The 22,013-nt window shown below is 53.8% G+C and overlaps 1 protein-coding gene across 1 annotated transcript in view; it reads right to left on the bottom strand.

The window, feature by feature from the left end:
- The window catches only part of CPNE5 (copine 5), a 90,170-nt gene that overhangs the window by 1,190 nt on the left and 66,967 nt on the right, over positions 1 to 22,013 (bottom strand). The window contains exons 12-21 of the mRNA XM_088796334.1: positions 19,907 to 19,948; positions 17,831 to 17,906; positions 12,320 to 12,373; positions 8,536 to 8,597; positions 4,570 to 4,616; positions 2,731 to 2,912; positions 1,741 to 1,868; positions 1,396 to 1,498; positions 504 to 644; positions 122 to 186 (exon numbers count right to left, since the gene is read on the bottom strand). Coding sequence (XP_088652460.1) covers positions 122 to 186; positions 504 to 644; positions 1,396 to 1,498; positions 1,741 to 1,868; positions 2,731 to 2,912; positions 4,570 to 4,616; positions 8,536 to 8,597; positions 12,320 to 12,373; positions 17,831 to 17,906; positions 19,907 to 19,948 — 900 coding nt within the window. The remainder of the gene's footprint in view (positions 1 to 121; positions 187 to 503; positions 645 to 1,395; positions 1,499 to 1,740; positions 1,869 to 2,730; positions 2,913 to 4,569; positions 4,617 to 8,535; positions 8,598 to 12,319; positions 12,374 to 17,830; positions 17,907 to 19,906; positions 19,949 to 22,013) is intronic.

The following is a 22,013-nucleotide window of genomic DNA, read 5'->3' as shown; positions in this document are numbered from 1 at the left end:
CAGGCTACTTTGGAGATCCCAGTGGCTCCCTCCAAGGCCCTTTCCAGAGACCCCCCCCCCCTCCCAGCAGGAAGTGGGAAGTCAGCCTGGCGAGAGGAGCCGGCTGGACAATGAGCTTCACCTGGACAATGTCCCGCTCGGCCAGCTTCCCCCGGGAGGAGATCCGCACGTCATCACCGTCCAGCTCTACCATGGCTGTGTGGGGAGGGCGGGGGCAATTAATGGTGGGCACCTGGGTCTGGTAGGACAGTAGACTTGTCCTTCAATCCCAGGCCACACCCCCACGTTACAGAGGAGGAAACAGGCCAGGAGACCAGAGGAGCCCACCCAGGTGAGTCTCTGACTTCTGGTCCCCGACCAGCTCCACGACCCTGCCTAGGCTCCCAGGGTGGGAGGAGGGAGGAGTGACTCAGTCGTCCTCTCCGCAGCCTTGGCATGTGGGTGTGGGGTGCACACCCTGACACACACACTGCTATGCAAACAAACGCCCCGTCCCACCCTGCCTGCTCACCCAGGTTCCACACACCCAGGTGTGAGCGCTCTGGGCCTGATGCCTCTGGGGAAGCATGGGGGGCTGGGGACTCACCATCGAACTCTGCCTGGCCCACGCCGATAATGATGATGGACATGGGGAGTTTGGCAGCCTGCAAGGCAGCAGGGGACGGGGTGGGGTGGGGTGGGGACCCAGCCAAGGGGCCAGTTACAAGGAAGGGGAGATCACGAGGAGGGACAGAAGGGGTGGATCAAAAGAAGAAAGTCAGGGGACAGGGAAGAAATGGAAGAGAGAAGGATGGAGACACAGAGAAACCAGAAAAAGTGGAGGAGAGGCAGAGAGGGCAGCCAGGGATATAGACCCAGGGACATAGAGGTGGGGTGCCAGAGAGGAAGAAGGGGTGGAGGAAGGAGGCAGAGGGGGAAATGGGTCACAGGTCTGCTTCTGCCAGACACCCCCATCCCCTCCTCTGCCCTGGGCCTCCATCACGTGGGACGTCTTTTGTGTGGGCCTAGAGGGAAGGCGGGCTGTAGCTAGGGCCTCTGACAGAGGGAGGCCACCCGGCAGGCCCACCCATGTTCCTGGACCTCCCGCCTCCTCTACCAGGCCAAGCCTGGTTGGGGTCTGGGGCAGCAGTCCTAGGGATGGTGAATGAAGCGGCTGGAGGAAGTGGACCACCAGGGTGACTAAGAGGTGGGTACAGAGCTCACAGCCAGATCCCTCTTCGGCCAGCACCCCCAACCCCACTGCCAGGCTTTCCAGACACTGCAGCCAGAAGGCAGGAGTGGTCCCACCAAGGATGGGAAGAGGAGAAGCCAGGCCTAAGCATTTCCCTAAAAGCAGGAAGGTGTGCCCCTAACCCCACCCCAGCTCCCTGCCCTCCCCACCCAGATCCTGCTCACGTTGACAATAGCTTCCTTGGTCTGCGCCATGTCCGAGATGACCCCGTCAGTGATGATGAGAAGGACCGAGTACTGGGAGCCGTCCTGCACCTCAGCTGCGTTCCTGGGGTGGGGCCGGGGCGGAGGTCTGTCTGGGGGGAGGTCATCCCCCCACACACAAGGGAAGGCCCTTAACCCTTTGGGGAAGACAGCCCTTTGGGTGGCAGGGGTGGGGCTCTTAGGATCAGGGCTCCTTGCAAGGCAAGTCAATGGGAAGAGACACTCCCTGCTGCTTTCACGAGAGGACAAGTTGGAGACAAACGCCTGGGAGGTGTTGGGATGGGGGACTAGTGACCCAGCACTCACCTGGCCACGTGGGTGACCACGGGGGCGAAGTTGGTGGGGCCGTAGAGCTGCACAGTGCGCAGGCTCTGGTGGTAGGCCTCCAGGATGCCATCGATGCCACAGCACGAGGGGTTCTCCTGGTTGCCGTTCTAGGGGCAGAGGATGGGGAAGGAGGGGTGGAAAGGTGGGTGGCCAGTGGTATGTAGGAGCAGAAGCAGGCTGGGGGACGCCAGCAGGCCTGCGCTCTTCTAGACTCTTCTCTGGTAGGGGGTTGGAGGCAGGGGATGGACCCCCAGGGCCCACCCTGAGGGGCAGCACAGGCCCCTGGGGAGCGGGTCCAGACCTTCTCTTTGCCCCACTCCCTGTACCTGCTCAGACAGGCCCCTGAGAGCCCTGGCTGCTCCCTCAGGGGGCCTCCTGCAGACCTACCACACCCTAAAATGACCACAGGGTCCAAGCAGTTCTGGAAGGGCCGGCAGCTGGTCCAACGTCCTATGTCCTGTGGTCAGCAGTGCCCGGCATGCCACAGGCATGTGAGCGATGTCTGCTGTGAGGGACCCAGTGACCAACTGAGTGTCCCCAGCTCATGGGAGGGAGGGAGTGGAGGTGGCCTGAGGACTCATCCCCACAGGGCCCCCATCTCAGCACCAATTCAAGGAGTTGCTAGAATTACCTGCAGTTGCCCATACCCAACCCACATCTCTTTATTCTTATTTCTGGGGCCTTGGAGGATAGTGCAGCTACGTCTCCACTCCATTTCCACCTGCATCTTGTCAGGGAAAGGAGGCCAGAGCCACCATGGGTGGCTTCCGACACAGAGGGGAGTTGTTTGTGAGCAAGGTGGGGAGGAGGTTTCTGGAGGCCCTGATACAAGCCCCCCTACACACAGCAGGCAGCCTACCCCCCCCCCCAAAAGCTGTGCTTTAAGTCCCTAGGCGGGGAAGATGGGAAGCACCCCCCACCTCAGGCTTGTCACCACCCCTCCCAGCCCTTTCTCCCGGGACCTCCTACCAGCGGGAACTCGTGGGACACCCTGCCATCAGGGGGCAGCTTGGCCCCGAAGCCGAGGGCGGGGAACATCTTGTCACTGTCATAGTGCTGGATGATCTCCCCGACAGCGGTCAGCGCCAGCGCGTAGGCGTTCAGCTGGTAGGGGCTCATGTAGTGCAGGGACGTGGACTGCGAGGGGTTCCCTGGGGACACAAGACACGGGGACATGTGCAAGCCAGACACACCTTGGGCTCAGAATCGGAAGAGGGTGTCCCTGTGCACCCCCTTTTTTAATTTGCTTATCCTTGATGCTCTTTTCTTTCACCCCACTTTCCATCCGTTAGCAAATCCTGGTTGCTAATCCTTCAAAATATATCTAGAATCCTACCCACTCTACCCTTCTCTATGACCCGGGCATCTTCTTGCCTGGAGGATGGCAGCAGCCTCCTAACTGAGCTCCCTGCTTCCTTCCGCCCCTGTGCCCTGCGGTCCATACTCAGCACGCCAGCCAGAGCAAGCCTGTCAGTCCTCGGGCAGCTAGCTCATACCTCTTCTCTGCTCAAAATGCTCTAATGCTCCCCTCTCACCCAGAATTAAACCCTACATCCTGATAAGGGCCCACAAGGCCCCACACGATCTGGCCTCCAGTTACCTCTCTCCTCATCTCATACCATCCTCCCTGTCACTCAGTCCCACCTCAGGGCCTTGGCAATGGCTGTTCCCTCTGCTCTGGGACACTTTTCCACCGATGTATACAGGGCTTGCTCCTTCGCCTCTTCAGGTTTCTACTCATGTTACCTCCTCAGCATGGCTTCCTCGAGCAGCCTACTGAAAGTTACAGCCTCCTCCAGTAGTGCCTAACCCTCTTCCTGGCTTGATTTTTCTCCATAGCCCTTGTCACCACTAATATCATCCATATTTTACTTATTTGCTTATTAATAAGAGGCAGTACAAGGTACCAATCCTGTCTCTACCTCCTACTAGCTACGTGATCTTGGGTAAGTTTCTTAACCTCTCAGCCTCAGTCTCCTCATCTGTACAATGGGGATGATAACCGTCCCCACCTCATAGTATTGTTGTGAGGATTAAACAGGTGTTATTATAACTCACCTCATTGTTATTATCACTAAGACCCTTCCCAGCTCTGATATCCTACCGCTCTATGATGCCAGGGCCTGCATCATAGGGGTTTCTGACACACCTGTGGAGTACGAGACCCGGGCATCTTCTGATTGGCACAAAAATGAGCACTGAGCACCGCTAATGCGAGTCCAGAATCCAAAGAATGTTGTGCTGTCTCTAACAGTGTAAAGTTTGGCACTGATTGCTCCTGGAGACTCAGTCATGGCCTGATACGGGAGAAGGTTGGAGGAGGGAAGCAATCGGGGGCAGCCGCAGCCAGAGAGAGAACTGCAGTTCCTGGGCTGCGTTCCTGTCCTGAGGACCACAGAGCTTGGTCTTGACTCTAGTTCTCCCCTCCAGCCTATGGGTTGCACTGTACAGAGGATATGGAATTTGAATCTGTGAGGAAACACCTCTGCTCCAAGGCTCGTTCTCCATGGGCCCAAAGTAGCACTGTCCTGTTCCCCCAGGGAGACTGCGTGTCCAGGGCAAGCCTGCGGCTCAGGGTACGTAGGCCCAATGCCCAGATTTGGTAATGACCACGGTCTAATCCGAGGATACCTTCGCCACCTTGGCTCTCTTTGGCTCTCCAGGCCTAAGGACCTCCACTGCGGTGAGGATGAGGCCGGAGAGTACGGAGACCTGGCTCCCAGCGAGGGCCACTATCACAGCCCTGAAAAATGCCCCTTTCCCTCCCTGTTCTCCCGCATACAGCTCCCTGCCCCTCCCTCCACTCACCATTGGAGGCCGTGAAATCAATGGCCACTGTGAAGTTGATCTGAGTCCTAGAAGAGGGAGAACAGCAGGGGAATTACTGGACAGAGGCAGCGCTGTGGGAGGGTGAGGAGGGCTGGACAGGGAGTGAGAAACCTGGCTTCCACTCCAGCCCTGCTGCTTGCTGGGCATGTGGCCTTGGTGAAGCGACTCATCGGCTTTCCGTCTGGAAAACTGGGATAGGAATACCAGCCATGTCCTCCCCCAATGGACTGTGTGAGCATCACAAGAGTTAAGTGGGGTGAAAGCTCTTTGAAGGTGATTATGTTCTTTGTGGGCAAGTGGTTACTATTACTTCATTCCTCCCCAAACCCTGCACCTGGGCCCACTTGAGGCCAGTGAAGTAGGGTCTCACTGTATTTCTGGCTCAAATCTGGAGTCAGATTCAGGGTTAAAACCTATTTGACAAAAAAAGAGAGACAAATAGACATTGTGCATCTGAGGGAAGAACAAAACCCCACCCATAAAAGCTGTCTTGCCAAAAAATTGGACCTGAATCTGATGGAGCTTCCAGAGTCGCCTACCAGTTGTTTACAGGAAATAGAGGAGACAGAGGAACATGTTAAACGACACCACAGCGGGTGAAGCCAGTAAAAGCCAGTGTGTGGGAAGTTCTGGAGGAGCAGTACTGGAAGAGTGGCCCATGGACCAGCAGCAGGGGGGTCACCTGGGGATTGGTGAGGAGTCACAGGCCCCTGCAGACCCACTGAATCAGAAGCCCTTGGTGGGGTCAGGAAGCTGTCTTAGCAAACCCTTCAGGTGTGGGCGAGGGGGGAACCAACAGGTGAAAAAGAATTAAGAGACAAATCAACCAACCACAATATATGGATCTTGCCTGGTTTCCTGCTTCAGATAAGCCAATTAAAAAACTTTGTAAGACAATTAGGGAAATCTGAACACTGACTAGATATTTGGTATTAAGGAACTTTCACTTTTTAGGTGTGATTATGGTATTGTGGTTATATTTGACGAGAGTCCTTATATTTTAGAGACATATCCCAAAGTATTTGGGGGATGAAATATGATGTCTAGCATTTGCTTCAAAATAACTGCATGGGAGAGTGCATGGAACAAGACTGGCCATGAGCTGGTCATTGCTGAACCTGGGTAAAGGTACTTGGTGGTTTATTATACCTTCTCTCCACCCTTGCCTATGTTTGGGCTTTTTCCATAATAAAACGTTAGGTTTTGAAAATTCAGATTCATGGTCAAAACTTGCTAAGTGTTTGCCTGTTCCAAGTTCTGCACTAGATATTGACAGAACAAAGCTGACAAGACATGAACCCCCGAGGAAGTCTAGTCTTATGGTTCTCACACTGAGTGAAGTTAGTCACCAGGGGAGCTTGTTTAAAAAAGGAGATCCCAGGGTACCACTCCCAGGAATGCCAATTCAGTTGGTCTGAGATGGGGCCCAAAATCTGCTTCTTTAAGAAACATCCCCGGCCCTTCTCCGGGATTGTGAGGGGGTTCTGGGATCACACTTGGGAAAACTGTTCTGGTGGCTCTGAGTTGGGGTCAGGGATGAGGTAAGATGAGGCAGGACTCACCTCACCTGCATTTAGCAGATGGTCTTTATCAGAAACCACAGCCCTCTCTCCACCCGATCACAGCTGAGCTGCTGCTCATGGACCCTTCATCCCCTTGGAAGGGTGATGGAAATGTTAGCAGGAGACCCAAGCCAGGGTCTGCTGGCCAGATACAGTTCTTCCCACACTTCCTCCTCCTCGTCTGCTTCCTGGGGGCAGAGCATCCAGTGGACTCCAAGTTGAGGAAGAAGGAGCCACAAGATGGCAAGAGCCTGGGTCTTTGAATGACTCTCCCTACCCATCCCTGCCATCCTATAAATGAAAAGTAACACTTATTTGTACTAAGCCTGGAAGTCAGGGATTTGTTATAGCAGTTGACCTATCCTATTCATCTTCTGTTCCTTGTCATCTCTTTGTGGGGAATATAGAGATTGTGTCTTCGTTAGAGGCAGGGAGGCATTTGGAGGGTAAGAGCCCTGCTCGGGGGGCCACCCTTCAGAGGGTGGTTCTGGCCTACAGGACTGCCGCTGAGGGGTGAGGCAGGACTTACTCCCTAAGTAGTCTTCTGCTGCTCTGGGTTCTGAAATGACTCAGGGAAGAAAGAGACTGGAAAGCAGATACTTTTGTGGGAAAGTTACTCCTGCAAACTCACGTCTCTTGCCTAAGGGCACAGCTGGGTAGCATGCAGGCCGCTGAGCAACCAGTTCTATCTCTGATGTGGGGGCAGAGGTGCCCATACCCTGCCTCTGAGCCCAGGTGGGTGGGGGAGGGAGACCAGGGAGGAGAGGATCCCTAGACAAATGTCTCCATTAGTTGCCTGCCTGGACACGCATGCTGGGCTCTCGCTCCCTGGAGCCAACTCTCACTCAGGTTCTCCCGAGAGTGTGAAGAGAGGCGTGGGGGGAGGGCTCCAGCGGCTCCACTGTTCTAACTTGCCCAATACTTGTGGTGCCAGCTTTGCACAGCAGTCAGCCTCTGAGGCTCCTTCTCGAGGAGACGTCACAGCACCCAGCCCTTTAACTCAGTAGTCTCCATCTGCATTCCACCCCACCTGGTAGCTGCAAAGTAGGCAGGGCCAGGAATATTCATTACTATGGAAGAAATGCAGCATGTGGTGACAGAAGGCAGGCACTCTCTGTGACCTTGAAAACTGGAGAGGCATGTGGCCTTGGGAAACTTATGTAAAATGAAGATCATCTTCGCCCTGCCCACAAGGTTCTGTAAATTGGAGACACTATGCAAATGAGAAGGATAAATAGGATGAGGACTGATTGAAATTACCAGGTGCTATGTAAGGGGTGGTTGTTTAATGGGATGGAGAACAGAGCAGTTTTGATGGGGGAAGGGAGAAAGGGCAGGGTGGGGAGTAGGCTCAGAGGAGGGGCCGGGAGGCCCCTGGGTGGCTGCAGGGAGTCTGTGTGCTTAGTGGGTAGGAGTGCTTGCAACCTTGATGCTGCAAGTTCAAGGCAGCAGGGAGCGGTGTCATGGGAGAGCGAGTGGAGCTTCCCAGGGCCTGACTTTTCCCTCTGCCCTGGAGAACCAGGTAGCCAAGTGCCCGCTTGGCTGGAATGAGACTTTGGCAGCTGCCCTGTCTGTCTCTTTTCCAGACAGGTGTAGTCACTCACCTGCCTGCACCTGTGGGCCGTTGGCTACCCACACCCTGACCTGGCACCTGTCCTTGGCAGAGTCAGGCTCTTTTTCCCTGAGCTATTGGCTGGAGCCTCTAGGCTTCTCTGCCTGTCGCGGCCTGGACGCTGATCACTCTGGTTCTTTCTGCTCCTTAAATTCATGTCTGACCACCTGCTGGTCCTGGGACCACCCCTGGCTCATCCCCCAGTCCCTCCTGCCCCTTATAGGTCCCTGATGATACCAGTAGGTTAATCACAGTCCCCCCACCCCACCCCCAGACAGACCAGAGCTTATCAGCAGCTCAGAGCAAGAAGGAATCTTAGAAGTCACCAAACTCCAACCTCTCATGTATGGAGGAGGAAACGGATGCCCTGGAAGGGAAAGAAACCTGCCCAGAGCAATGCAGCAAATGCAGGGCAAAGAGGGGTGTATAGCCTGGGCCTCCTGACTCCTGGTCCAGGGCTCCTTCTGCCTCCCTAAACCCTTGGTTCTCTTTGTCATGGAGTCCCTACCACTTCCAGGTCCCATCTCTGCAGAGGGACCTGACGTGACCCACTGGCCTCCGTGGCCCAGGAACACCCTCTGCAGCAGCTCAAGATACAGGGGCACACAGGGCTCTGGGAGAGTTGTGTGAGCCCAGACACAGGGCCGGGGGTGGGGGCTGCTCAGAGCCCAGAACCACAGAAGCCACGGTGGGGCCAGAGCTGCTCATGCCGAGATGTGAGCCCCTTCCCTCTCCCTGGAGCCAAAGAAATGGGGCTGCATCTCTTCTCACCCTCCTTTGATGTAGTCGAGAAACGTGCACTCTGACTCCACAGCAAAGGAAAGCAGCGTGACCTTGAAAACAAAAGGGAGCTTGGTCAGTGGAGAGCACGGGGTGGGGGGACGTGGTTTGCTGATAGTTAAGGAGAACTCAGCATGTGCCGGTTTGCATATATCATTGTATGGAGTGCCCACAACAACCCTGTGAAGGACTATTATCATCCCCATTCTATAGCCAAAGAAACTGAGGCTCAAAAAGGTGATGCGATGTACCCACTGTCAGGACGTGGTCAAGTGAAGCCAAGTCTGACTCCAGAGCCTGCACTTGACCTCCATGCCAAACTGCATCCTGGAAGGGCCCTGTCTCTGCCACTGGAGCACAGGGGCTCAAGCCAAGGACGTAAGTTTCCCCTAAGTAGATACGGGTGTGGAGGGTGGAAGGCAGGGGGTCTTCCTGACACAGTCCTAACAAGCTGCCATGCTGACAAGCTCCATGCTTCCATGTCTCGTTAACTATTAATCTAGAAACGTGCTTCTCTAGTCTGCACTTACCTTAAACCCTATCTGTCCCCCTCATCCCTCTGGTGTCTCTCAATCTCTACCCTCTCAGATCCAAGACCCTCATAAGCAGCCTGTCCTTTCCCAGAGGTAACTAACCACCCAGGGCCCCCTCTCCCAAGCAGAGGACTCTTGGCCTATGCCCGCTGGCAGATTGGCATCAACTTCCCCAAGACAGGCAGCTACCTGAAAGCTCATTATAATGAGGATTTAAGATTGTGGAGACAAATGAAAGCCTGGCAGCCGAAACCAATTAAATGAGGCAAGATTGGGGCAGGAGACTTTTTACCTGTGTCACAGAACTCCACTAGGACTGGAGCTCGCTATTCGTGTACATGCAGCCATCATTATCGACTCACTTGGTGGGCCAGGTCGGGCCTCTGTTTGACAAAGCCGATGAGCCCCTAGCCCCCCAAAATGGGAGGGTCTGTGAGTCCTGAGCTGGACCTCTGAGACCCCAGCCACTGGTTACGGCATTAGGCACCTGGATGGACAAAGCCTCCTTTCACTAGGAATGGACTCTGGCAGTGGCCTCTACCCTGACAATCATTAGACTCCTTGAGGAGCTTTTAAAACATCTTGCAGCCCAGGTAAGGCCCTCAAAACAATTACATCAGTTTCTTGGGTAGGGCTCTGGCCCTAGATCTTTTTTTCAGCTCCTCACATGAGTCTAAACTGCAGCCAGAGTTGACCAACCCCCTCCCCCATGGGTTGCCTGACCATATGCATTCACCCAGGGACTTGCTACTCAAAGTATGGCCCCTGGACCAGCAGGGTCAGAATCATCTTGATGCTGGTTAGAAATGCAGAAATGCAGAGGCATTTTAACAAGAACTCCAGGAGATTCTGCACACAGTAAGGTAGGAGAAGCACAAACACAGATGTCTAGACCCCAGCCTGGAACCCTGGAACTGGCCTGGGCCTCTGTATTATAATCAGCATCCTGGATGCTGAGTGATATTTTTTTTTGTGTGGTGAAGATTGGGAAATGCTGGAGTAAAGGAATGTCAGGAGACCTGGGCCCAGTCCTGCTCTGTCCCTAACTCACTGCGTGACCTGAGACAAATCCGGTCCCTTCTCTGGGCCTCAGGTTCTTTATCTCTAAAGTAAGAAAACTGGATGAGATCAGTGGTTTTCAAAACTTCTTTTTTTTTTTTTTTCTCAATTGAACATCCAATATTTCTCAGCTGGGGAAGGTACTGCCTTCTCTAAGGGCATTTGGAAAAGTGTGGGAGAATTTGAGGTCACACAATGACTGTGACTCTACTGATAGCTATGGGCCGAGGCCAGGGGTGCTAAGCACCCCACAATGTATGGGGAAGTCCTGTGGGATGAAAAGTGATTCCAGCCCGAAATGCCAACAGCCTCCCCACTGAGAAACACTGCAGCTTTGGAAAAGGAAATATTCCTCCAAGTAATATTTCTCCACTGAGTGGAGGATGGAAGGTGGGAGGGCCTCCAGGGGGCTGCTGCAAAGCTCCCCCACAGGGGAAATGACAGTGAGGGTAGACGGGAGTCAAGGGGACAAGTCAGAATATTCAGGTGGTAGCAGGAGTAGGGTGCAGTCAGGAATGGCGAGGGGCCACAGGTGTCAAGGATGGCTCCCCCGATGTTGTGCCCCCCATGATGACAGCACAGGCTGGCCAGGGGGAGGGGAGGGCTGCGGGGAGACTTTAGCCAGTGCCTTCAGTTTGGGAAGGCCGGATCTGAGGAGTGGCCAGCAGACGGCTGGACATCCAAGTTAGACACCGGTGTGATGCCAGGGCCCAAGATGAGGGTCTTCCCTGGCAGAAGCCTGTTCTCTCTTCAGGCAGTTCTGACTCTAGAAAGGCCTTCCAGAGCCTACACGGGCCTCCCAGTGACACAACTCCCCCGCCCCCGCCCTGCCCTATGGTGCAAGGCCTGCTCCAGGGCTACCAGAGTTTAATTCCTTTTCCACCTGATGGCATGTGTCTGTGAAACAGTTACAATCAGAGAAGTGGGGCGGCGGGTGGAGGGGGTGGCGGGGGAAGACCTCTTTGAATAAGCAGAATACTTTATAGGCCTGCGTCTTCCTGCATCTCCCACGTGTCTGTTATAGCCACCCTGTGCAGTAAGCATGGTAGGGGTGACTTATTAGTCCCATTTTACAGATGAAGATACTGAGGTTCCTCAGAGGAACCCCAGAGCCCTCCGACTACGACCTCTTCTGGGTCTGGAGTTGCAGTCTGCCTGATTCAAATGACTAAGTTTGGCTGCATTAGCTGCTGGAACTATGGACCTCTGAATGGGGAGAGACAGGAAGGATATGGACGTGAGTACGTCTGCACTGCAGAGACATGGCTTGTTCTAGAAATGCACTGCGGGCTCTGCCTCAGGACTTGGCACAGGCTGATCCCTACTATTAGAGAATTCTTTCCCCGATATCCTCAGCTACTGCCCCCTCACCTTCTCTGAATCTCTACTCAAATGTCAGCTTCTCAGAAAAGCTTTCCTTGACTACTTTATGTAAAATAATAGTTTTGTCCCAGGCATTCCCTATCTCATGACCGTAGTGTACTTCTTTCCCACCGCATGCGTAACCACCTGACACTCACAGGTATGTGTGTACACATACTTGTTTTCTGTGTCCTCCCACAGGAATATAAGCACCAGGAGGGCAGGGATTCCTGTTTGTTGGATAAATGTATCAGTGTCCTGAACAAGAGCCTGCAGAAACCCCTGGGCCAGTGAGATCCAGGATGGTTGCAGTCAGGCAGGGGCAGTGCCCGCAGCCGCTGCCAGCTCTGCATTTAACTGTAGTGCTGACTGCCACCTCTATCACGTCCTAGCTCTATGACCTTGGTTGAGTCACTTCCCTGCCTGCAGCCTTGGTTTCCGCTTCATGACTAGGGGATGATGATAACTGTCTTTCAAGGAAACAACTTGTGAAAAGCACCTAAATGGGGGATTTCCCACAGTAAGGGCCCAATAATTGCTACTCCTTTTCCTCTTCCTTCCTGCAGGAAGTCCCTGGGAGTTTCTCTCTGGGATTTCTCATTCTGTGTCACAGAGCCCATGTATCACCTATCCCATCTACCCCTGGGCTGTGGCTCCATGGGCCCCATCCCTCCCCCCCAGCACCTCTCCAGGTCAGGTTCCCACACTGCACGAACACACACAGGTACACAGACTCACAGACACATATGACTCCTGACATCAGGCCGAGCTCGGAGCTCAGAATGTCTACGCCCAGCTGCAGACAGGGGGTGGCTACTCACTGTGCCAGAATTCACGTATTTCTTTTTCTTCATTTTCTTTTTCGGGTTTATTACCTGCAGGAAAAACCAGTTACCAGGTAAGAAAGAGGTTTCTAGGCAGGCAAGGCTGGGCCCCCGGGGCTTCCACTAGCCCTAGGTGTAGACCCAGACTGGCAGAGTGTGGGCTGAAAAAACAGGGGTCTCAGGGAGGAGGGTTCGGGGAGGTCTTGTGAGATACTGGCATTTAGATTTACGCAACTCAACTCCCTGATTGGACCTAGTGTCCCATGAGCAAACTACCAAGAATAATATTTATTTAACCTTATTTCCCACTGCTCCCCAAACATACCCTCCACCCTATTCAGCCGGAGGAGCCTCGATGTTGCAAAGGGGCCCTGTTCATGCCTGTCCCGTGTCAGCTCAGGCTGCTCCGCCCCCCGCCCCAAACATGCCCCCTCCTCCCTCCACCATTTCCCATCCTTCCAGCCCTAGGGTTGCCCTGGGGGTCCTGTGAGTCTGTCCCCCACCACAGCCCCTATACTGCAGTTAGAATTTCCTTAACTGTTCTTCATGTGTAAGCTTTCATTTCAAACTAGATCTGTCATCAGAGAATATATCACAGCGCTGGGCATATAGTAGGTGCTAAAAACACACTTGTTGGTGGACTAACGCAGTGGTCTCGACTGGGGTGATTTTTGCCCCCCAGGAGACATTTGACAATGTCTGGAAATATTTCTGGTTGTCACAACTAGGGGAGTAGTAGAGGTCAGTGATGCTGCTAAACATCGCACAACACACAGGACAGCCCCTTACAACAAAGAATCATCTAGTTCAAGATGTCAGCGTGCAGAACCCCTGGGCTGAGTGAGGGGGACCACCCTGGCCTAGGGGTGCTCCAGGGGTCTTTCGCACATCTGAGCCTCACCGGCTTTTGTTTTTCACATGAGAAGTCTAGGCCCAACCTTCCCTAACCTCCCATCAGACAAAGCAAGGGGATTTTCACACCAGCTCAGGATTTGTCACTCTGTCCTCTGTAGGTTTCTGGTGAACTCATTCCCCTTGCCCTCATCTCATGTTCCTCCTACAGGGGCAGCCAGCTGGTCTTTAGCAGAGGTGTCTTCTGTTTGAATGACCATTGAGATCTACCTCTGGAGATAAGGACACTAAGGCACAGAGACACCAAGCGATTTGCCTAAGGTCACACAGCTGGTCTGGGTAGTGACAGAATTAGAAACCAGATTCCTGGCCTTGGGGCAGTGCTACATACATGGGTACCACCTTGATAACAAATACACAATCCTTCACAAATATTTATGGGGTGGGGGTACCAGTTCTCTATAATCTTCTCTTCAGTTGGAAAAAGAAGATATGTCTTCAGGATAGGTGACAAGGGTCACCAAGAAAGGGGAGTCAGAAGTGTGAAGGGAGTTGGAGTAAGGAAGGACCACTCCAGGCAGGAACATCAAAGAAGACTCTCCAGAGCAGGTGGTACTGAAGGCAGACATTGAGTGACAGCAAGGAGTTGGGCAGGGAGAGATGGAGGAAGGCATTCCCGTCAGAGGAGCTATTGGGGGAGCACAGAACTGGGGTCCAGTTTAACTTTGGAACCACAGGGTAGAAGAGAGTATATTCGGCTGGCTGGAAGAGAGCCTAGAATACCAATTTAAATGTCAACAATCACCTAGCAGCCAGCAGAGAACTCTAATGACTTCTAAGATGGTAGGGGACAAGCACAGCAGGCTCTAGGATGCTGGGACCTGGTGGAAGTGAGTACAAGGGGAGAAGGAGGGATATTCAAGGGGATGTTTGCCTGCTTTTGCCACCTCGTAGCTGTGTGATCTTAGGCAACTTACTTAACTGCCCTGTCCCTCAGTTTCCTCATCTGTAAAATGGGAGTAAAAAAAGTACCTACGTCATAGGAAAGTATGGGGGTTAAATGGATAAATACAAGTCAAGTGCTTAGAACAGTATCTGGAATGTAGTAAGTACCATGTAAGTGTCAGCTGCTATTATTTTTTATTAGCACCACCACCACCACCAGTCCAGGTGAGAGGTAATGAAGATGTGGGGGTGTTGGAACAGGTATTGAGCTATGGCAAAACGGCACTGTCAAGGAATGACCACAGATCTTGGGCCCCAGGCATGGCTGTGGGAGCAGGAGAGACGGAGGTGTCAGGGGCCACCAGGTAGACACAGAAGGAAGGAAGAGCTGGATTTGAGGTTCAGGTGGGAGGGCTAGCAAGGTAGAAAGTGAGAGTCTAGGGAGAGAAGCCTAGAACAACCTCGAATCCTCCACAGGCATGAAGGCCACCCAGATGACAGGGTGCTCACAGACACATTCATGGGAAACTGCCTACCAGGCAAGCCCTTGAGGTGAGGGCACGGTCTCAGCTCCGATGCTGCACTGTGCCTCAGTTTCACAATCTGTACCAGGAGGGCGTGGAAACTTTAGAACTGAGTGCTTCTCAAAGTTTTATTCCAAAGTAGCCCTCCCAGCTGATGAGAATAAACACGGACTCCCGGGGGTCTGGGCGTTGCCCAAAGACCTGGCCACAAGCACATCTCTTTGAAGTCTTCTGTGTTGTCTTTAAATTAGCCTGTGTTCCATATTTCCACTCTCTAATTATAACTGTTTTAATATTAAAGCAATGTTTTGTTCTCAGATCTTCATGTGAAGTGGCACTGAAGAGACGCCCTGTTTATCCTGAGGTTTCATGCACTCCCCAGCGCACACTCCCACCCCCATCCATGTACCAGCCTCTCTAGCCCTAAAAGACTGTACCCTGAAATTCCATGTGTGGGACCAGCGCCGCCTAGGGGTCGGGCCAGGAAATCCCAGGAAACTCCGTGGGCTGGATTTCTCCTAAGCCTCCTCCTCTGGCTCTCCTCACACCCCCAGGGGCCCCAGGGCCCCCAGGGCAGGTCTGGTGTCTGCTCTCCTGTGCAAATGGGCAGTGAGTGGCTCCCAGGGACCTGGAGCTGCTCTGGTGCTGGGGATACAACATGAGTGAGACACAGTCCCAACCCAGCGGCAGCACCACCATGAAGGAAGGCACGGAGGCTGAGCCAGCACTGCAGGTTCTGAGAGCCTTAGATGCAGTGACTGGGCTGAAAGTGGAGTGGGCACAGGGAAGGGCTGGGGCCAGACCCTAGGGGTTTCCTCGGGTGTGACATGTGTGTCTACTTCTACAGGCCCAACGACTGCGGATTGCAGGTAGCTGCGGCACGGCACCCGTGTGAAGGAGCTCAGACTTTACCCCCTAGGTAAAAGGCCCTGTAGGATCTCAGCTGGGGTGGGGGTGTCTTTCTGAATTTCCTCCCTGCTCCTCTGTGCGAACCAGGCAGAGGGTGGGATGCACAACTAGGTTGGAAGCTGGGCAGTGATAGGGTCAGGTGACCATTTTGGAGGAGCACTCAGGTTACTGAGTGGAGGACGGAAGGAGATGGGAGGGCCTTCAAGGGGGCTGCTGCAAAGCTCCCCCACGGGGGAAATGACAGTGAGGGTAGACGGGAGTCAAGGGGACAAGTCAGAATATTCAGGTGGTAGCAGGAGTAGGGTGCAGTCAGGAATGGCGAGGGGCCACAGGTGTCAAGGATGGCTCCCCCGGTGCTGTGCCCCCCATGATGACAGCACAGGCTGGCCAGGGGGAGGGGAGGGCTGCGGGGAGACTTTAGCCTGTGCCTTCAGTTTGGGAAGGCCGGATCTGAGGAGTGGCCAGCAGAAGGCTGGACATCCAAGTTAGACCCCGGTGTGATGCCAGGGCCCAAGATGAGGGTCTTCCCTGGCAGAAGCCTGTTCTCTCTTCAGGCAGTTCTGACTCTAGAAAGGCCTTCCAGAGCCTACACGGGCCTCCCAGTGACACAACTCCCCCGCCCCCACCCTGCCCCATGGTGCAAGGCCTGCTCCAGGGCTACCAGAGTTTAATTCCTTTTCCACCTGATGGCATTTCGATGTGTGGAGACAGCACTTCTGCTTCCCAGCGCTGCAGTTTCTCTTGTCAACTGCAAAGGAGCAGGGATCCACAGCCAAGGAAAGAAGTCAATCCAACCTTTTCCGCTTTTAGCCTGAGAAATCACAGCCCCTTCTGAGTCTGTCAAGCATCCTTAGAAGCCAAACTCGAAGAGATCTGACCCCTTCCCTTCCCTTCCCTAAAACTCTCCTTAAAGGAGGCCAAAGAAAAGCAGAGCCTGCTTCTTTCTGCCTGGGTGCGGGGACCAAGATGGTCGTTCCCTTTGTCGATGCAGAACAGAAAGCAATTAACTGGGAGGATCAGAGCCCTTTCAAAGAAATTCACCCATGCTCCATTTTCACAATAGCCTTGTTCAACTGAAAACAGTGTGTGGATGTCTCATAAAGACCTACTGTGTGCCCAGCAGGGCCCAGACCAACAGGAAGGGAGGCAAGCGAGAAGGCTGTCACCTGCCCTTGGGGAGCTTCAGTCCAGTCGGAACACAAGACCTGCCCACTTAAAACAGAGATCCAGGGTGAGGGAATAGAAGTATGGAAGGGCTCGGGTTCACTGATGGGAGGCAAAGGCAGCTCTTCAACTTCACCCGCTGAGGGGCTGCTAATGTAAGGATAGAGCCAGTTTGTAGGAAGGTTGTAAAACGGAAATCTCCTGGCATACAGGAGCTCCACAGATGCTACTAGAAGACAGCTGACATCATGCTCACTCAGGGCCAGGCATTGTTCTAGTAACTTATTTACTTTTCCATGTGCATGGCAGAGTAGTTCGGGAACTTAGCCAAGGTCCCATGGCTAGTACGTGGTAGTCAGACCTTGAGCCCAAGCAGTTATTAGGGTTTTGAGCAGCTGCAGTTTAGTGGGCCTGGCACGAATGGAGCTGTCCAGGAAGTTCAGAAGAGGGAGAGAGCATAGGCGGCGCCGCGGCTGGGCAGGACGGCACTGAGTAGGAGCTGAGCTGGATCTGGAAGACGGGAGGGTACCCCGGAGAGAGCGCATGCAAAAGCAAAGGCTCAGCAGCAGAAACAGTCCCTTGAGGACACATGCTATTATCTCCAGAGAGATTGGGTGCTTTCTCCAAGGTTCTCCAGGTCTAGATAGAGGTATCCTGACTCCTGTTCTTCTGAGCCTCTCCTTCCAGAAAAGGTAACAGTCAGCAGGCCTTGAAACTACTCTAATTGAAGGCAGAGGGCCACCCTGAACTCAGGACCTTGAGTCTCAGGCTCAGAACCTTCTGATACTGTCCTCTACCTTCTGCCCCACCCCCACTCCGCTCCCCTCGCCTTGCTGGAAGTACTCTTTGGGGGAGGGCACTGTAACTCAGTGATTGGAGTCAGATCAGCCTAGGTTGTCGGCCTCTTGATTCTGCCACTTGCTGAACCACGGGTCTTTGGACAAGTCCCCTAACTTCTGAGACTCAGGTTTCTTAACTGCAGAATGGGACAATACACCCACCTCACAGGAAAACCTACAAAAACCCTAGCGCTGCACGTGCCTCACTGTAGTCCTTAGTGAGTGGGAGTTATGTCTCATCAGAGCAACGCCCAGACTTCGAGCGTCCTCCTCACCTCATAGATGTTGAATTGGCTCTGCCCGCGGGCCAGCTCCCGGTAGCTGGTGGTGAACTCCCCAATGAAGTCATGGCTGCAAGAGAAGGCTGCTGCTGAGACCACGAGGCCCAGGCTACGCCCCGCCTCTGCCCATCACCCCACCTCTCGCATCCCTCCCCCTGGCTCCCAATTCTGCCCAGGCCTCTGCTCCAGGGACACACACCAGCAGAGAGGCTGGGTCCCTGGGAAGAGTCCAGTGTCACCCATGGAGCAAGAAACCCAACAACGGTCACATAGAGTGGGACCCTGGAGAATGGGACCCACTTCTACTTGCATTCTTGTTTGAACAACCCAGCAACAAAAGGTATTTGGGGGGACAACTGAGGGAAACTTGAATATGAAATGAATATTAGATGGTATTCAAGAATGATTATTCAATGTGTCAGGTGTGCTAATAGCATTCATAGTTATGCAGAAAATGCCCTTATTTTTTAGACATTCCCAATGAGGTCTTTAGTGAAAAAAATACCATGATGTCTACCATTCAAATTACATCAATAACACATAAAGCAAATACGGCAACATGTAACCCTGTTAAACTCAGGTGACAGGCTTAAAATTGTTCATTAAGCTCTTCTCTCTACCTTTCTGTGTATTTGACATTTTTCCAATAACATTTTTGGAAAAGACTATTAGCACTACATCCATCCAGGCAGCTGGGGGTATTTTCTGCAGTGTCTGCACCTCCTTGGGGCAATGCGTGTGTTTGTTAAGTGCAGTAAAACCTTGTACAAAGCAGAACTCCCACCTCCCCTGTGGTTGGCTGCCTGACCTTCCCATGCTGGCTTGGAATACCTGTTGGAGACTGAGACCCAGGAGGTGTCCCCAGGGCTTTCCCCGCCTTGAGCCTGCACTATATTTTGACTACATATTTCCTGCTCTCAGACTGCGAGTATGAGATCCTTGGTAGCAGGAACCAATGGCATTTGGTGACTGTCCCCAGTTCTCCCTGCTAAAAGAGAAGTATGGGGAACTCCAGGGTAAGATGAGGCAAATCATGGGTGGAAACATGAAGCTGACTTGCATATGATGTGGTTAAAGAGGAGAGGAGAGGAACAGAGCGAGGGAAGGGAGGCAGTGCGGCCGCTGGCAGTGCTCTATAGGAAGGTCCCAGGGGAAGGCGAGCCCCCGGGGAGGGGCCTGGGCCTAGCTTACAGCTGTGTTCTCATGGCCCTCTACAATATCCTGTCCGCATCACTGACTTGAGAGGTGCCAATAGAAATTATGGGGTGTAAAGCCCCTCTACGACACCCCCTGATAGTGCCACAGAATGGCGGGGTCACAAAAGTCAGGATGACACATTTGGATTTGGTTCAACAGATAAGTAGGAGGAGCCAGTGAGGGTTTTGGACTAAAGCGGTAACAGGCCTGTTCTTGTTCTATCTATGAATCCCTAGCGACACCGGCTCCTTGGGGGCACTTAGATCCACAGAAGAGGAGGGCACTGGCCTTCCAAAGTCCCTGAGCGGGAACCACCCTCCCACGGCCAGCCTCCGCCCTTCCAGGCACCGCCTCATGGCATTCCTTTTCCATTGCTCATTCCCTCAGCCCCTGACCCCTGCAGACGGCTCTGAGGAGCCGAGGGCCTCCCCACAAGATTGTGGGGCATGAGCTCATCTGCAGCCTGGTCACCCCCCAAGACTTAGCTTCCCACAGGGAATGTGTCAACGAATGCTCAGGGCACCACTACTATCTGTACTTAAGAACATGCACATTTCAGAAAATCCTAATTCCTCCCAAAGGTGGGCAGATTTTAGGCACTGTCTGGCTGCTAGGCAGTTATCTGAGGAAAAGAGGCCTCTTATGCGCTTTGCACCATGTCCTGCAGTACAGAGGTCGTCTGGTGCCTCAGTGGAGCTGGGCAGGGACAAGTCACCAGGGCGGTGGATGCCCCACAGGAAAATCCAGGCCCGCTCACCCCAGAGCTGCCCTGAGTAGAGGCCTGCATGCAGCTCTCCCCACATGAGCGCAGGGTCCAACCTCCCCCAGCGGCTGCCCCCATCTCTGCTCACCTCCTGCTTTCTGCCTGCTTACCTGCCATCTCGATCCCAGTCGTACACCTCCACCTTGATGGTCCTGGAAAGCAAAGGGCCTGTGGTGGGATGGGCTTGACCCAGCACCCACAGGACCTGGGCCAAAGGGGATGCGGGGACAGCCACCAGAAGGTTGGGGCCCTTCTCATGCTCCCAGGCCCTTGATGACAGGCAGCAGCCCAAGAGACAAAGGAACCATCCTGAGGCCTTTCAGCAAAGATCTTCCGGACAGGGGCAGCCTCAGAGCTGTGTGAGAACTTCCCGGAATTTCAGGGAGGATGTGGAGCAACAGCCTCAGTGTACCCCTTTTTCTTGGCCACCCCAGAGAAGGCACTGGTCCCAGCATGAAGCCATACTGTGAATGTATCAGGGGTGGGACCATCATAGTGGGAATGGGCTGCTCCCTGGATCTCAGGCCTAAGCAGGGGGACTCTCCTAGGGAGGGGTAACAAGACTGCGTGGGGGACCCCAAGGTCCAAGGAGTCTGAGTGGTGGGGAGCCAGTCCTGCATGTCAGGGATGGGCCCAGGGGCCCTGACTCAGGCATAGCCTGCTGAGCTGTTCCATGCCATGACTGGCTCCTGAGTGAGGGTGTAATTATCTTCACATTTTAGCCTGGCTGCTTTAATTAGTTTGTTTTGACTCCTGTGCATGGGGCTGGGTTCTGGGAACCCATTTTATTTTTAGCCTGTCTCCATAGCAACAGGCTAGGACCAGAGTCTGGAGGAGGGAGGTGGAAGGCTGCAGGTTAACCCTTGGCGCCAGTGGTCCTCCAGGGATGCCCAGGGATGGGGGAGCCGCCAGGGACCCACTGCAGGGTCAGTCTCTGGGGAGGTGGGAGTGCGTGGGGAACTCAGGTCTCCAGCCTTCAGTTCTAAACAGCCCACGCAGAGGTGGCTGCCTGGGCCTGTCTGCCATTAACATAGCATCTTGCCCCAGGCGTCTCCTTGGGTCTCCAAGGCGTCAGCCTTGGGGCTCCAGAAGGAGGCGCTGTCTCCCCTCAGATGAGCCTCTGTGGGGCAGGGGTGGGGGTGGGGTGTGGATTTGCCTGCATCAGGGCAGACACTGTTCTGGATTGAAAGAATGCCCTGTAGGTTGTGTACCAGCTGGATTTTTGTCACTAACATGTAAAATGGCCAGGCATAGACGCCAGCCATACAAAGGAATCTTTTAAAGTCCTGTGAAAAAGCAAAGAACAACGTCTCTCTGAGGTGAATTCTTGTGGCAAGAAACACAAAATCTAGGTCCCTGAAGGTGGGCTGGTGAGCTGGAAAGAGGCTGGAGTGTGGACCTGGAGGCCGGGCCCCTAGCTGTGAGAACTGGAGATGTCACAGCCTCTGAGCCACAGGCCAGTGTTTTAAAACAGGGATAACACCGGTCTTACAGAATCGCTGCAAAGACAAGTTGGTAAAACCTGTGTGCCTGGCAGGTCTCTATAAAAGTGCCCCTTTCTCTTCACTTTAGCATTCAGCCACGCTCAGATAGTTTTCCATATGAAATTTACTTAAATCAGGGACCTCTGAGCCTGGGTAACTTCCCGGGACGACAAGGCTGGAGGTGATCTTAGTGGAACTTTTCCGGCACCCAGACTCCCAGACCCAGTTCTCAGCAGCTCTGGGCAGGGCCCAGGAATCTGGGTTAAAGACGTCCCAAGTGGTTCTGCTGTGCATGTTCTGGGGTGACGGCCTCCAGCCCCCTCGTTTTCAGATGAGGAAACTAAGCCTTAAGGGTACCCAGGGCCTTGCCCAGAGTCACACAGCTGGTGAGGGGCCCCCCACAATGCTGAAGTCTCCCATTCCTTCCCTAGAACCCTCCAGCTCTGCGGCGGACCTTCAGGGACCCCAGCAAGGAGTGCTTCTCTGTGGACCACCTACACCAGTCCCTCAGTGACTGGATCAATGACAGCTACATTCTCAGAAGCTGTTAGAGGACCCCAGTCACAGCCACAGCCTTGGATACCCAAAAAAATCACTGGGGAGATTTTTAAATAATCCCACAGCAAGCTGGCACCGGTAGTTTGAAAAGTCCCCTGGCTGATTCTAACGTGCAGCCAGAGCACTGAGCTCTCTGCACGACAGCATTGGTTTTCAATCTTGGTTGCATATGGGA

Source organism: Rhinolophus sinicus, chromosome 2 (genome assembly GCF_057876585.1).
Source record: "Rhinolophus sinicus isolate RSI-liver-muscle chromosome 2, RSI-T2T, whole genome shotgun sequence".
Taxonomy (NCBI): domain Eukaryota; kingdom Metazoa; phylum Chordata; class Mammalia; order Chiroptera; family Rhinolophidae; genus Rhinolophus; species Rhinolophus sinicus.
This window is presented reverse-complemented; position numbering and strand designations above follow the sequence as displayed.